General features: G+C 40.2%; 1 protein-coding gene and 1 non-coding gene across 2 annotated transcripts in view; both read left to right on the top strand.

Moving 5' to 3' along the window:
• The first annotated feature begins 6,883 nt into the window (after positions 1 to 6,883).
• The window catches only part of LOC149228403 (putative E3 ubiquitin-protein ligase RHC1A), a 45,456-nt gene continuing 35,272 nt past the window's right edge, over positions 6,884 to 17,067 (top strand). Inside the window, exon 1 of the mRNA XM_089378191.1 lies at positions 6,884 to 7,662. Within this exon, the coding sequence (XP_089234317.1) occupies positions 7,023 to 7,662 (640 nt within the window). The 5' untranslated portion in view covers positions 6,884 to 7,022. The remainder of the gene's footprint in view (positions 7,663 to 17,067) is intronic.
• On the top strand, positions 14,880 to 14,951 carry TRNAK-CUU (transfer RNA lysine (anticodon CUU)). The gene has a single exon. It is a non-coding gene; the product is annotated as a tRNA-Lys (tRNA).

Genomic DNA, 17,067 nt, shown 5'->3' on the forward strand with positions numbered 1-17,067 from the left:
CCATTTATGAGGGGGGCAATCCAGGGAGTAGAAATGCATGCTTATATGACTTCCATTATTTCTCTTGAGAACCCAAGTTTCTGAAGGACAACCATTAGATATGGATGGCTAACCCTGTCAAATGCATTTGCCATATCTAGTTTGATTATAAGGCCTTTTTCTTGCCTTAGCATACTAGAGTGTACAGCTTCCTGTACAATAATTACAATAACATGATTTGCCTGTTGGGCACGAATCCTCTTTGATTTTAGATATGATTATTGGAAGCACTTCCTTGATTCTATTTGCAATTATTTTTGTTATTGTCTTATAAGATGAATTGCAAGGAGATATAGGGCGAAACCTATTGAAAGTTGAGGGGTTTGCTTCCTTTGGGATTAAAGCAAGATAGGAGGATTTTGTGTTGCCTCCTATTTTTTTTTTTTGAAGACATTCTTCACCATTCTTAAGAAATCCTTTCTGATAGTATACCAATGAAATCTATAGAATGCTATTGTGAAACCATCTGGCCCTTATGGCCTCCACTACCTCTTCTTCTGTGGGATCCTTGCACATTGCTACATTTTGATCTTTTTAATTTTTTTTTTTGTGTGCTTTAAGAAATCTTCACTTTTAGCCATTTCTTCATTGGCTGAAAGTAAGTTTTTAAAGTGCTGATAGGCTGCTTTTTTTAGTTCCTCCGCACCTTTGACCTCTTGGCTGTCGACTTGTATTTTTCCTATTTGGTTTCTTGGTCTTCTTATCTTCATTGTGTTGTGGAAAAATGATCTGTTTTTGTCCCCTGCCTTGAGCCACAAACTTCTGGATTTCAATCTTGCCTCTTCTTCTTCTTTCCTGTTTTCCCTGTATATTTCGCAAAATATTTCCTTTTCTCTTAGATAATCTTGCTTGCCTTCTTCTTTGCTTTCTTTTTCAATTTGCAGTTGTCCATTTTCTGCTATAAATATTTTTTCTTTTCTTATTTTTTAATTTCATTTGCTCTTGCCCATTCCTTTAAATTGGTTCTTGCAGTTTTTAATTTTGTTTCCCAAATATACTTTGGTGATCCTGTTACTCTTGGCTCCATGCTTCCTTGACTAATTTGCTGATTTCTATGTCGCTGTCCCAAATTGAGCTATATCTAAATGGGAGCGGTCCCTGGTTTTCCATTTTGCCCATGACTATTGTCACCGGTTTATGGTCAGATGTTGTGGTGTGTAAAATTTTTGATTTTATGGAGCTATGTACTGCTGCTATGTTTTCTGGTATTAGAATTATATCCAACCTTTCTTTTATGTTGCTTTTTCCCACTCTTTTATTGCTCCAGGTGTATTTCCCGTTGCTTGGCAGGATGTCTATTAAACTGTGATGTTCCATTATTTCTTCTAGAATATCCCTAGATGGGTCTATGTGGTATGTTCCTCCAAACTTGTCTTCTATACTTCTTACCAAATTTAAATCTCCTCCTAGTATTATTTTCCCAGCTTGCATTTCTTTTAGTGCTTCTTTTATTGTGGCCCAACATTTCTCTTTTTCCTTGTAGTGATTTGGGGCGTATATATTTATGACACTGTACTTCTCTTTTGTACTGATGTGCATTAGATCCGTTGGGATCCAATGTTGATCTTTTTTGTATTTTATTAATTCCCAGGTTTCTTTTTTCCATATTGTGCAAATACCTCCTAACGCTCCTATTGCTTGTATTGCTTCCCCTTCATAATATATATATATATATATATATATATATATATATATATAGTTTCTTGGCTGTTTGTTTTTGTCTCCTGAATCATAGGGATGTTTGGGTTTTCTTTTGTCAGAATGTCTCTTATGGCATTTTCTTTGACGAATGATCCCATTCCTCTGCAATTCTAGGAGACCACTATCGTTATTTGCTTGTTGGGTGGTGCATGGCCCCTTTCCCTCTTTGTTGGCTTTTTTCGTTGTTTCCTATACTCCTTCCTAAGAAGGTTTCCATAGGTTGTTGCGTTCCTAATGCCATTTCCTTTGTTGTTGCTTCATCCCTGAGTTCTTTGTTTGTCTTTCTTCCTGCTTTTTTTTATATTCTACATTTGGGGGTGCTTCCTTTGACTGCTATCTGTTTAGGATTCTGTCTAATGAGGGGGGGGGACGGGTATGGGTGTTTGATACCAGATGGGATGCAGGGGGGTTGGGGGTATGTTGTGGGGATCTAGATATGGATCTGGATCTTTGTCCAGGGGATGGGGGGGGGGGTTGAAGGATCCAAAGGCTCAAAAGGATTAAGGCTATCAAGAGGATTATTATCTTCTTTTGGTGATGGAGGGTGAAGATCAGAGAATGTGGAGGGTTGCGAGGAATATAGATTTGGTTGTTTATGGACTGTCTTCTTTCTTTTAACTTGTTCCCATTTGTTTTCCAGATCTTCACTCTTTTCATTTTCATTTTCTTTTTTTTTGTACATCTATTTGCAAAATGACCATATTCGTGACATACCTTGCATTTGAAGGGGATTTGTTCATAATCCAACTATTGTATGTGTGTCCACTGGTCCACTTTGATTTTGATGGCTTCTGGTAGCCCTTTCCCAAGATCCACTTTTACACAGATTTTGGCGCATGCATGCATATTTTCCTTTGGCTCACACCTGTCTATATATTTCCCAACTGCATTTCCTATGGCTTTGACCGAATCATCCCCCCAACAGTGAAGGGGAAGGTGTGGCAGTCTGACCCAAACAGGAACGACATTGGGTACATCCATTTCTGGATAAAAATCCGGCGTCCATCTGTTTAGATACAATCCCCTTGTATCCATAAAATAAGGTCCATTCCTAAATATCAAATCTCGATCCTCCTTGGTTTCAAAGTGAAAGGTGTAGTAACCTCTTCCACAAAACCTAATTGAGATTTTCCCATCTATTGACGCCGTCCAATTCCTTTCTACCCATTTTTGCACAGTTTTGGGCGATGGCCATAACCCAGTGAACTGCCCCACTAATCCACGCTCCGCCAGAGAAAGTGCTGCTCTACGGGGAAGGGCAGGAGGGAGTGAGATTTCAGGAATGTCTTCCAATATTTTAACAAACTTAGTGACTGATGGTTTGTTCTTTGTCGGGCCCATTGCAGAAATGAGAGAGGCGAAAGCTTTTGTTGTTCCTTCATTTTCTTGTTGTTGATATGAGAGAGGCTCCTTGTCCTCTGATGCGTCCATGGTGCTCAGCCCCCAGCAATAGGAGGCCACTGAGGGGCAGCTGCGTGTTGCTGCGTTCGCTGGCTAGGGCTGCGCAGCTCCTTCAGCAAGCAGCTCGATTTCTCTGTTTCAGCAAGCAGCGCAACTAGCTTGCAATTTTAATAAGACAAGAGACTAGATAAAACACAATTGATAGGCAGTTGCAAAGAATCAACTTATAGCCCATAAAAACGAATAGCCAAAACCATCCTAGCATATGTCATGGTCGCCAGATCCAAGGATGGCAAAAAAAACCACATATAGAACCCAAAAAGATAACCAAAACATAAACTAGAGGAATTGATAGACAATTAGAATGAGATAATTGAGAGCTAACCATAAGGGCAAGGCCAAAACTGATGATGAAACCTGCAGATGCCTAGCTTTGTTCTTGTTTAATGGAGCCTTCCCATTCAACCACATGATGTCATATGTCCTTGCCATGGCTAACACAAATGACCTTACGAACTGGAACAAGCTAAGACTATGATAGTACACTCAAGGTAATTTGTCATTATTGTCCCGCATTAACCAAATCTTGACCTTGATTAAGGGCTTCATCACACTTCTACAATGAATACACATGTATTGCCGATTTGTCTTTCCACAATATCCATTACATGTAAGTAAATCTCACCATTACATGTTCTGTACCCAAGTTAGGCTCACATGTTTGTGCTATTACCTGATGCAGGTAAATATAATTTATCACATTTATAAGTAGTATTTTATAAAAATAAAACATAAAAATATATGTAGTTTTTTTTGTTTGTTAGTGTGTCCATGACTCATAAGACTAATTCACAGTCTAAGAAAGTAAGACCTTAGGGAATCTAAGCCATCAAAATCATGTGGGAATCACACCTCGCCTAGGACACACCAACCCTTAACATGGTTGGATTTTTTTTTTTTGGTGTTTCCTTCCCAATAACATGAGCTTTGAACCTCAACCACCCTATAAATGAAAATCCTCAAAATCTAATCACACTAACATGATAAATCATCACAAAATTTATAAGATTTGATTGCTAAAGTCTATGAAAATGTACATGTTATACCATCTCTAAATTCAAAACCTACAATCACTTGTAAAGAAATAATGTCTTCACCATTACATCCCTTTATAAGCCCATGCTCTTAATCCTATTCAAATTAATATATTTTTACATGGAATATTCAAAATAGTATATTGAAAGTGGTTTTCCTAACTGCGAAAATTTTACAAATAATCAGGTAATATGAATGAATGAATGAAGTGTTTTAATCACATTGACGAGGCCAAGCAACTTATGAGACCCATATAAACATGTAGCCAACAAAGAAAAGCCTGTACAACTCAAAACATAACACATAAATCTTCTCTTCTTTCTACATCTTGGATCTTCCACTGTGTATCTTGACCAGGAAGTCTACAATTCTTATTATCTTCTTTTTTTTCAAACAAATTACTCAAGTTGTTCGATTTTAGTGTCTCAGTATAATTAATCTGGATATCCTTGTAAGCTGAACATTCCATAATGTAATGCCATTCTGCTTCTACCACTTCTTGAGTGCGATAAATACACCTTTTATTTGCCCATTCCTCTTTGGGTATCATCCATTTTCCAGGTTCACATCTAAGCTAAATGGAACTAGTTTTTATCTCAACGATTAACATTTTTTCTTTCCATTCTTATATATATGAAATGAAATGATATTTTAAGGTTCACGAGACTAAAAATAGTCTATGAGACCATTAGTTCCCTGTTTTTTGCTTTTTGCAATTCAATCCTTTTTTGATTCAAATTGATGATGAGCTGACCCAACCTTCCAACAATCCCCTCGCTAAAAGGACAATGCTAAGAAACTAATGCTAACATGTTCTCATGACTTTCTCTAATGTCTCTGAATGCATCACATTCCAAAATGAAATGCTTTTCCGATTCCACAGCCCCAAACGTGCAAAATGTACACACTCGTTCTTCCCAAGCTTCTTTAGGCCTTTTCCACCGTCCTGTTTCACACCGAAGTTGATGTGAGTTGGTCCTTAATTGAGCAATAAGAACCTTTGCCCTCCACGAAATGCTAGCTCCAATGAACTTTTTTTGTTGTAGATCACACATAGGGTTGAATTCCTCAATGTAATATTTCTTCTTTCTACCCAACTCTTTTCCCCATACCTTTTTACGAAACTTCTCCATAACAAAATCCTTTAGCTTCTTGCTATTTGTGGGATAAACATTGAGGTAGATATTCCTTTTTTGCATCCATGTGTAGTTTTGTTTCATCCATGTTTTCTTTATTTCACTCATGCCTTCATTGAAGATAACATTAGGCCATCTACCTACTCTCATTTGCTCAATTCTTTTTAGATATCTTATGAGCCGCACCATAGCAATTTCTTCAATGGGAGTTGCTCCTGTTTCACTCAACATTATCTCATAAGATACTGAACTTTTTATTTTGAACTTGCTCATAATCAAGCATTTTTGGATTTTCTCAATTTGTTTCCATTTTGTGACGGTAGTGCTGCTAGCCCACAATTCACACCCATATAGCATCACTGGACAAACTAGGAGTCCAAAAAGCACTTTAATCATTTTCCAATCCCATAACTCTACCTCTCTACATTTGTTTTGAAGAGCATATAATGCTTTCCACCCTCCTAAAATTCTCTTCTTTCTGCAGTCCTCCCAATTGAGTTTGTTGTTGAAATCAATCCCAAGGTACTTGTACTCATTTACTTCTTCAAAAATGTTGTCTTCAAAGAAGAAAGTATGTTGGCTGCTTCCTTTTATTAGAAAAAAACATTATTTTGGTCTTGCTAGTATTGACTTGCATCCCCACTGCTCTACAAAAATACTAAAGGGCATATAAGTCATTTGTAATCCATGGGCCGATTTAGAAATCAATACAATATCATCAACATATAAAAGAAGCTTTATCACAAACTCCCCCAACCGAACACCATCTCCACCTTGCAGATTTAGCCAATATAGACCAAAAAGAGTAGGGGATAGAGGGCAACCTTGCTTGACTCCAACGTCACTTCTAAAGCTTTCTGAAATACCTGCTGAGGTTCTAATTTTGACTTTCACTTCTTCATAAAGTCTATGGACAGTGGCTCTATAATGCATAGGAATTTCAAGTTCTTCTATTCTACGCCACAAATTATCCCTAGGGACTTTGTCAAATGCTTTTTTGAAGTCAACAAAACATCAAAATACTTCTTCTTTGTCCTGCCAAACCTTTTCAATAATGTGTCTCAACGTGATGCCATGATCCATTGTAGAATGTTTCAGCCTTTTGTATATGATCATATAAAGGATTGAGACACTTTATATAATATCATTTTTTCCTCCCAAACATCCTTTTCCATATATTTTTTTTTTCTCATCCTTTTCCATATATATTTTTTTTCTCCTTTGTTATTTTATGCTAATACTCCACTCATTCATTGTTGCCTCCGCTACTCTCTAACTACCATTTTAACCAACGATGAGTCTCCAAATCCTCGACTTCTACTAGGACAATTTCATTTTCTATAAACAATCAAATTCTCTATAGACGAAGTCATAGAGGTGGAGCTACGAAATTCAGAAATAACTTCAATAAGATAATAACGCATAAATGTCCTCATCCCGCGCTTTTTTTAAAAGTGAAATAACCTAAAAAAACGAAGTTACAGTAGTACACCAGTGCCTTATTTATAATCCAGCAAAGGCAAAAGATTTCATTCGATTAATACACAGGAATCTGAAGAGGCGAGCCTGGGTTCTGCTCGGCACTGGATAATTGAGGGTTCCAAGGGTTTAGCTAAATATTCGACGGTCTTTTGGTGAGGATTGTCAGCGATGTCGTCTGACAGGAGCTGGTGGTGCCATCAGTGCAACATGGCAATCAGGCAGCCCCGCAGCGGAAGCAGGCTGATCTGTCCTCATTGCCATGGTGGCTTCGTGGAAGAACTCGATAACGGCAATCATGGCGCGGAAAAAGAAGACGAAGCCATGGCCCAGGTGATGCAATCCCTTGCCAGGTCTGCTTCGCGTCGGCCCTTCAACCACTTGTACTTCCCTCCCCACGGGCACGTGCACGACGATGAATTACTCCCCGTGGCCATGAGGAGAATGATGCGAGGGAATCTGGGGGAGTGTTTACTCGGCCCCGGTCTAGAGCAGCTGTTGCAGGAATTGTCGGAGAGCGACACCAGCAGAAGGGGTCCGCCCCCGGCGTCGAGAGCCTCGGTGGACGCTCTGGAGGAGGTGAAGGCCAGCGGCAAGGATGCGGCGGGGCAGTGTGCGGTGTGTAAGGATGAGTTCGAACTGGGGAAATATGCAAAGCGGATGCCCTGTAATCATATGTATCACGCCGATTGCATTCTTCCATGGCTTGCGCGGCATAATTCTTGCCCGGTATGTCGATATGAGATGCCGACAGATGATCTGGAATATGATCGGATGCACGCCCGGGGTCGAAGCGGCACCTCTTCTTCAGGTACTATGGGAATTTTGGTCCACGAGGATAATTCTAAACGGAGATAATCTCTCTGTCCGAGCTGTCTGTGTGCTTTGTGGTTCTTCTCCGTTTGTTGTCATTGTTTCATTCTTAATTGCATGTGGCACATCCGCAGGATTTCGATCCACAATTAGATTTGATTCTTCGAGCATTCTGTGCATTTGTGGTCCCTCTCGGATACTTCTCATTGACCATTGATGGTTCATTACTCGTTCACTCCCTTGCTTGTTCCTCCCTACCTGTTCCCCTTACTCGCCCCATGCCTTTGGTGCTTGTCCCCACCCCCTTCACGCGTCCGTGTTGTCTGGTGTTCCCCACCTTTGGTGATTGCCCCCCACCCGGTACGCTGTAATGTCCCAAGTGGATTTGCCATTAGGGTTTTAATTTTGACTAGGGTTTCCAACAAATCAACAGCAGAACACATTCATTCGTTCATACAACAATAGATATCTTTCTATGATATGATAAGATAACATAATTTTATTAATGTCCATCAAATGACCACAAAAATAGATCAATTGGACTAGAGGATACATCTAGTGAGACTACAATGGAATGACCACAAAAGTAGATCAATGGGATTAGAGGATACATCCACTTAGAGTACAATGTGGGAGTGCAAATGCCAGTCATAGAAAAGTTAAATCTAATATATATGTGTGTGTGTGTGAGAAATACAAATAGTAGAACATCCTCATGTGCATGAACATGTATAAAACTGTATCAATGGCCCGGTGAAGAACCCATAGGGAGAGAGGGTTGATGTCAAGAATACCCGAGTTTGATAACTGATGGTGAGGAGGATGATGATGGTGCTAGCTCATTGTTTGAGTGTTTTGGCGCTATTTGGGAATTTGGTTGCACAATTTTGGGGGGAAGGAAGAGTGAGGAATACTCCTAACATCCAAGGCCGAAAGATAAAAGCTCTGGATGAGTCTTTGGTTACTTTGTTGTGGCTTGGAAGGCATTCGTGGGGGGGGGTGGGATTGCCTCGCACTGGGTTTGCCTAGAATTGATGCCTTTGGTGCTCTGGACATTTCTAGATTGATTTGCTATTTGGTATGTCTGAACTGGTCTCGAGGGTATCAGTTAGCCTCTTTTAGTGTGGGGCTGCGGGGAGCCTCGATGTCTCAGCACTATACTATTTAAAGTACTCTTGAACTCAACTAGTCGCTTTTTGCCTTGGTTAGTTGAGTAAGCTTAAAAGTATGATGTGGTCATTCGAGCCATCTCCATGTGATGTGATGTATATAGGGCCAAAGATTTGTGTATGAATATCTCCCTAATGAAGAGGGATAATCATCTTTGATTTGGATATCAAAAGAAGGCAGAGGTAATGGGAGCGTCCTTTGATCTCATAATATAGGGGGCAGTTAAAAATGAGGTGTTGCTTTGTCTCTAGCTCTTGTAGGTGACACATGTGCCAGATCTTATCAAATTGTGGTATGTGGTGGTCAGTCACCAGTTGGAGTTGATGAGAACCAACTCGGAGTTGTCCTAGGGTATCTTGAGTGAGTGCATCCAATGTTTATATGTGTATGGGGGGCGGACAATGATACCATCTTGCAACCCCAAGAAGTGCACAAGGTAGAAGGATATCTTTGGACCTAGGCTCGTCGTGGATGAAGTCTAGGTGATCTGAATGTACAATCTGTAGATATGCTCTTTGATGGACTGATTTAGTATTTGTCTCGGTGATAAGAGATGGCTTGGAGCATCAAGGGAGAATTTGAAAGGGGGGAGGTGCTCTAGAGAGATGGTAAGTGACCAGAGACGACGAGATGCATCTGAGAACCAACCATGTGTTCGACCTCCAAGAGTTGAAGTGAGGGCCTTCAAGGAGCAAAGTGCAAGGTAGGGGTATCGGTCTCTCTTGGCAGTTGGATATCTAAAAGATTTGACTTTGTGAAGGAATGAAACCAAGCAGAATATGACCTCGAGGTGGAAGGGACAATCCCCATACTTTGCCTGAATAATGGAATGTGAGACTATACATTTGCATCGAATGATGTGCTTAAGGAGTAAGGCTAGGACTCGCTCTATTTGGGCCTAATTTGTTTGTACCAAGATTGACCCTTAGATCTCAGATTCATAGAGGATTGTGGGTTTAATAATTGCCTCCATGATGTAGAGTTTGGATGATATGTCTTGAAATTGACTCTGGAAACATTGTCTCTTTATGAGGGTTAGGGAACCATACCTTTTATTAAGCGGAGGCTGGAGCGCTGGTCGCATACCAAAACAAGGTCCTGTGAATTGCACTCCCAAGTAGATGTATGATGTGATGATCTCAATCTCATTCCCCTGACAATAGAAATGTTTGTTTGTAAGAGCTTTCTTCAAAGCATTGACGATTACAATCTTAGTTTTACAAAGGTTGGTTGTCAAATGTTGAAGGTCATAGAAGCTTGCCAGGGCATCAATTTGTCTCTGTAGGCCCTTTGGAGTAGATGCCAACAAGATAAAGTCGTAAAAAAAAGGAGTAGGGAGATTAGTACCTCATGCAGAAGGCAACCATCACCCTATTGGATGTGTTCATGGAGGAAAGATTCCAACTCATTAATATAAATTCTAAAGAGGGTTGGCAAGAGAGGGCTCCTTTGTTTACTCGATAGTACTTTGAATGAAATAAAAAAGACCATGCACCAATTTGAGGCGACCGAAGATTGACTCGTACAGTCCATGATGACTATTAAGAGGGACTTAGATATGCTAATGTCACGAAGTCTCTAGAACAATGCCTCCTGGGTACAGTGTCAAATGCTTTTGGAAAGTCTACAAAGTAGTAATAGACTTTTGAATAGCGATGACAAGCCTCTTCAACAATGGCTTGAATTGTGAAAATGTGATCAATCATTTGGTATCCTAGGCTTGCTTGTCCTCTCGCTTTAAGATGTCATCTCTCTAGCTTGCCGAAAAGCCACTGATGTAAGATCGTGGCATACAACTTAGAGAAAGTATGGCCTACCATAATAGTTTTGTAGTTGTTTGGATCGCAACTATTCCCTGATTGTGGAACATATGGATAATTTGTCGTGTCCATGCGGAGGGAAAACCAGAATATACCACTTGGTTAAATAGATCAACAATATAAGAATCGAGAGATTGGATACCATGTTTCAGGAATTCGGCCTGGAAGCCTTCCTTGACCATTGTCTTGTTTGTGCTCATAGCTTTGAATGCTCTCTTGATATCTCACTCTAAGAAAAGGTGACAAGAGGAGGGAGGAGAGGGGACGTACATTGGGGTTTGTTCGAGAATGTCATAAAACAAGGTGGTGTGGGAAAACATGGTTTGAGGGTTAAGGTCGGATGGGGTATCATAGTGTTTAGTAAAAAGGGCATGCCAAAAAGCTTTTGGGGAGTGGCAGAGGGTGGTACAAAGTTTGATTCTTCTTTGAGAAAGAAATGCTCGCTTTTTACGGAGAAGGAGTTGGGTATAGGCTTTGTGAAGGCGAGGGGAGGATGAGGGGTCATGTGTGATGGTGAAACGAAGCCTCTTAGGAAAGTATTTGCATTCCTCATCGATCCAACAATTCATGGGATAGGATCTTGAGGTACGCTTATGGATGTGTTGGCGAGTGGAGTGGGGATAGGAATCAAGGGTAGCCTCCTTAAGGGTCGTGGAGAGTATTTCATATTTGGCTAGGGTCATACCTATTGACCTGAAGTGGGAAATGGGGAGAAGAAGCTCCTTAAGGCAGGTAGTGTAGGAGATGGCATAATATTTGTCAAGAAGGAAGGTGGTATGGGGGTGGAGGAAGGGGGGAGTGTAGAGAGGGTGAAAGTGTGATTTGCCAAAGGGGGACGGGATATAGAGAGGTGTTGGATGCATGGGAGGAAGTCCTGGTTGGCTAGAACGTAATCCACCATATTGGCACCCCTGTTGTGGGGGAAACAATTGAAGTCACCTGAACTTGGGAAGCAAGGGAGCTTGTTCAGAAGTAATAGATTGTGGGATTCCCCTAGCTGTAGAAGATGCCTCCCATACCCTGTGAGGGGCCCATTCTTGTTCTATCAACATCTCTGGAAACTCATGGATTCTGGTTCTATCTCCTAGAGGCAAAGTGCATCCTCAACTCGATCATGTAGGGGTACCTGAAGGCTTATGTTGTGGGCATTAAGTCACCTAGAAAATTGATCTCCCCAAGAGTCAAGTAGTGGGAAATGTTTGTGTAAAGGTCAAGGAAGGGGTCCCCTTCAGATTCACTATGAAATGCAAAGTGTGATGAGGTTGAGGGGAATATCATATCACAATGTAGTTGCCTCCGAGTAGGGAGCTCTTATGATGGATTTGGGCCCACAGATATCTAGCATGCTCGTTTGATGATATCATAGGGACTTGACTTGTAAGAGAGTCTCGTACAAGGCAAGCCACCCCCATGACCCTCTGACACAATGGGATCTTGTCTCTTATCTGCATGACCATATCCAGTGGTACCCTTGAATTGGGGGTGTTCTCCACATGGGACTCGCATGTGTCTTTGTGAGGAAAGGTCACGTGACCCAATAACATCTTGAAATGTACGTGGTGAAGACCAAAATTTGCCATTACAATTCTAACAACCAATGGAGATGGTGGGATTGCCTCCCTGAAAGTGTCCCCCATCCAAAAGAGACCGTCATTTGGCCCAAGGTTGGGAGTATCCCAGAGTGGTCAAGTCATGGATGATGGCTTTGAGATCTCGAATAACTGCCCACTTTCCTTCTTTTCATGCAACTACTACCCGATCTCTTGCTTGCTTGAGTTCTGCTTGTTGGGATTTGGTGAGGTCAACATCTAGAAAGATTTTTTTTGCGGGTGACAGCGAAGTCAGTTTCCTTGGCTTGAAGGGTTGCTCTAAGTCAGTCCTCAAGTGTCCGAAAACGAAGGAATATTTCCAACAACAATATGATCAAACCACAATAAGATAGGGTTGACCCCTAATGAACAGTATATTCATTCAACCAATATTGTACTGTTAATATTTAATATATCAACTCTCTAGGTGTAACCCACACTAGCACTGTTCAATAGGGATGATCTCTAATGAATGGTAGATTCATTCAACCAATAATTCATCAATATTGTACTGTCAATATTCAATATATCAACTCTCTTGGTGTAACCCACACTAGCACTATGCAATAGGGTTGACTCCTAATGAACAATAGATTCATTCAACCAATAATTCACCAATATTGTATTGTCAATATTCAATAGATCAACTCTCTAGGTGTAACACAGACTAGCACTATTCAATATTGTGGTTACTAAACTAATTAATAACTCACTGTTTAACTATTGCTCTATCTGCATTGTGTCCAACTGATTCACTGTCAAGAGGGCTCATGACAACTCTCTTCCGAGCTTCCACTTGTGGTTGGTGTATTCCTTTGCGTTGGCCCTTTTATAACATATTGCTGGCTAGGGCTTATGACAACCCCCTTCTAATATGAGCTTATGCAATGAAACCACAAACCACTTGAACAAGATATCCACTGTCTTGCAAAATGATTAGCAGCTATCTTGCTGTCCTCAGGAGAGAATGCCAAATTGATAAGAGGTCGATTTGTTTTAGGTTGGCCTTAGACACCACCTACGAACTCTTATTTGGTTGAGGGAGGGACTTGTTGTTTTGGTTAGGTTTCAGAGCCACAGAGGGGGACTTCATAGCCTTATCTTTCCTTATTGCAATAAATTTGGGCTTGGATATATCATGAAGAACCTCATTGAGAGAGACATTATGCCCAGACACTTGTTCATGGCTAAATATATAAAAACCACTTTGTTGACTGTGTAAAGCGCTTTGTTAGCCTTTCTTTGGCTTTGGTGCCTCAGAGAGGACCTTCGTAGCCTCACTTAGCCAACAATATTGTTTTGGGTGCACTATAGCCAAAGAAGGCCTCACTACCCAGAAGGCTTGTGATGGTCGGATTTCTCACAAAAGACTACTGCTGCTCTTGAACCAATAAGATAGTCATCAAAATTCTCTTCCTTGCAAAATAGAACAAACCCAAATTGCTCCCAAAGAATATGCTGTAATAGACAAAGAAGAAGGTGACTAGCTAGGGTGGGATCACCTCCATAGCAATTAGACAAAAGGAAAGGTGTCATAAAACTCTCAGAGCCTCAACTCAAGAAAAATAGAGATATTTGCTAAAATTGGCAACTAGGGCCAAACTCCATGTGGGTCATCGTATTTGTTGACATCTAATCCTCAGCGGTTGGGTGAACCCGGAATGTGAACAGTCATCAAGAAGATGAACTGATCAGTCACATTCATGTATATAAACAATAGCTACCTAATGAAATATACGAATCAGTTTTTCTGCCAAGTCTGGAGTTACTCGTGGCCTGACATGGTATCAGAGCCAAATTCTAAAATAGTCGTAACTCCCTGCCACTGCCTCTGTCCTGAAATATCATTACTCTGTCCTGAGCGCCACTCTGTCCTGAGCGCTGCCTCTGTCCTGCGTCTCTGCCACGCCTGTGCTGCCCTAACGCTCTCTCACCTAACGCTCTCACCGTTCTGAGAGACTCCATGCGCAGCGAAAACACCATCGACAAGATTGTTGAACGCTGCCTGATCCAGGGTTTTCATCCTTTTACCAGTTGGGAAGGTTTTTGAGACGTGAATCCAGATTTTGGTGCCATTCCGGTGATGCAAATCTCCATTGTGGAGGACGCAGCTGGACTGTTGAACGCTGCCTGACAAAGAATGTGGTATCATCGTTCTGAATGCGCAGTGCATTAAAACTGGTAACGGGTTTGTATATGCATTGTTTACACGCTGTTTGTATATGCCTTGGACGCTGTCGGTTCAGTTATTGGATATACAATGTATACAACGCTGCTTATATTGAATTCATAATGTATACAATGCTGAGAATTGTTGCGGTGTTTTATGTCTGCCACTCGTTGCCATGAAAACAAAAATTTAATCCATTTTGCTGAGAATTGTTGCGGTGTTTTATGTCTGCCACCCGTTGCCATGAAAACAAAAATTTAATCCATTCTGCTGAGAATTGTTGCGCCACTCGTTGCCATGAAAACAAAAATTTTCTGCTGAGTATTGTTGCGGATTTCTAGTCTCTGGTTGGAACTGTTCGTGGCAAGAAGATCTGTCACTTATATAATTTGAACTCCAACGTGATATGTGAATACATCCGTCCTCTTTTTAGAGATTTCAAATAAGTCGTTCAATGCTCTGTAGTGCTCTCTAGCTCAGTTGGTAGAGCGCAAGGCTCTTAACCTTTTGGTCGTGGGTTCGTGCCCCACGGTGGGCGTTTAAGTTGATTTTGATATTTTCGTAAAAACATATTCAGCTATCGCATGAATTTCGGTGTTTTGAGTAAAACTGGTAGCGAACTCCCCAAGTCTCTTCAGTAATTACATGTGGACCAGTCATGTGGCTTCTTGTGTTGGTAATCTGAGTTTAATCAACCAAAGCGACGGTAATAGCACAGCATATTGTTTGCGATCTAATTGTTCCATTACCATGTCCCGCAGACGTTTGGGCAGCGTTTAGCACAAGCACTTAAATTGTTTATGCAGTGATATATATGTGGTGATATATGTTACAATGGTAGTATGTTATCAACATTCGTTTCAATGGTCAATAACATATAAATGGCATAGCAGAATCAGAATCATTCTTTTAGCAGCAAAAGTTTTTTTTCCCTCAAAAGCACATTTTTTTTTTGTCAGCAGAAGTAATTTTCTACAGAATGCATTCAATCATCTCTATGGTAGGAATAGTTCTCACTGGCAAGGAGAACTATCCTGAATGGTCCCGGATGGTAAAACACACCCTCATCTACAATGAGTTGTGGAAAGGAGTGTGTGTCGGAGAAGAAGACAAAGACCCAGTGCAGCCTACATCAGATAAAGAGCTTGTCATTTGGGAAAACAAGAATAGCAAAGCCTATGCATTGATCGCAGCATCTGTAAATGAAGAAGTAAGTCGTCATATTTCATCTTATTCAACTGCCTTTGAAGCTTTACAAAAGCTGAAAGAACTCTATGACTCACATTCTGCACTTGAAGTTGTTCAGCTCATGATTAAACTCTTCACTCTTGAACTGAAAAATAATGATCCTCTTGCTCTTGCATCTGAAGTAAAGTCTATAATGCATGATATTAAATCCACTAAGGTTGAGCTGGATATCCCTCTTATTGCTTTTCTCAAGGCATTCTATCCTACCTACTCCAATTATCTTGAGTCTTTACAAGCAAATGGAAATCTTAAAGATATAACCTTTGACTCTCTTGTGAAAAAGTTTGCTGAAAGAGAGAAAGCCTTTGGAAAGAAGACAGTCCCTGAATCTTCTGAAGAGACTGTGTGCCTTGCTCATAAAGAAAAGCATCCTGCTCAAGACTCTACAAGAGGAAGAGGTGGACGAAGAGGAAGAGGAAGATATTTCAGAGGCAGGGGGGGTAGACATTCTCAAGCAGAAAAAGCAGATCTGCATTGCATTCGCTGCAAACGAAATGGATCACATGATGCTTCTACATGCAAGCTACCATGGGACAAAATTGAGCAGAGAAGAAACCAGCAGAAAGGTAAAACTGATGATATAGACAAAGGTAAAGCACCTGAATCCGCTCACTATATTGAGGCACAATGTAACATTGGAGTAAATGAAGATTTGTTTAATGCTTCACTTGCTTCTTCGAAAAATGATTGGTTGCTTGATTCAGGAGCAACATGTCATATGACCAATGTTACTTGGGAGTGGGAGCGGCGGCGGGGAGCGGGAGCGACCATTTTCAGAAGCTCCCAGTTTGGGAGCGAATCCGGGAGCGATTTTTTAAAAAGATATATATATTTTTTAATTTTTTAATTTTTGATACACATATGTCAACAAAAACATGTAGAATGATGAAATAGACATAAAAAACATAAAAAAACATAAATTGATCATTGAACCATATCACATCAATCATCTAGAAATTATAATCGTCATCAACCATGTCCACAAGTTAGTAAAATACATATTACAACTGCAACATATTGAGTCTTATAAATCATGATTCATCAAATTCAATATTAAAGTTTCAACTTCAAGCTTTCAGAATTGAAAATTCAATAACATTTATCATCATTGATCACCAAAGTTGTACTTGTAAGCCAAATTTAACCATTACAAGAAGTAATATCGAAGATATTTCTAAGTCCTAACTTCTAACTGTTAACATGATATGAAATGTTAAAAATTTATAAAATGAAACATGAATAATGAGATGAAATGAAACAACTTTAGTCTTTCACAAAGCATCATATTCATAATTCACAATCATTACCAATGAGTTATAATTGCCAAGGCCCAACTTCAAACTTCAAATTTTCATTGTCACAGTGATATAATGTTTACAAAAAATATCATAATGTCATAATGATAT

Source organism: Pinus tabuliformis, chromosome J (assembly GCF_031772625.1).
Source record: "Pinus tabuliformis cultivar Carrire ecotype Pingquan chromosome J, CPIR1, whole genome shotgun sequence".
NCBI classification, from domain to species: Eukaryota; Viridiplantae; Streptophyta; class Pinopsida; order Pinales; family Pinaceae; genus Pinus; species Pinus tabuliformis.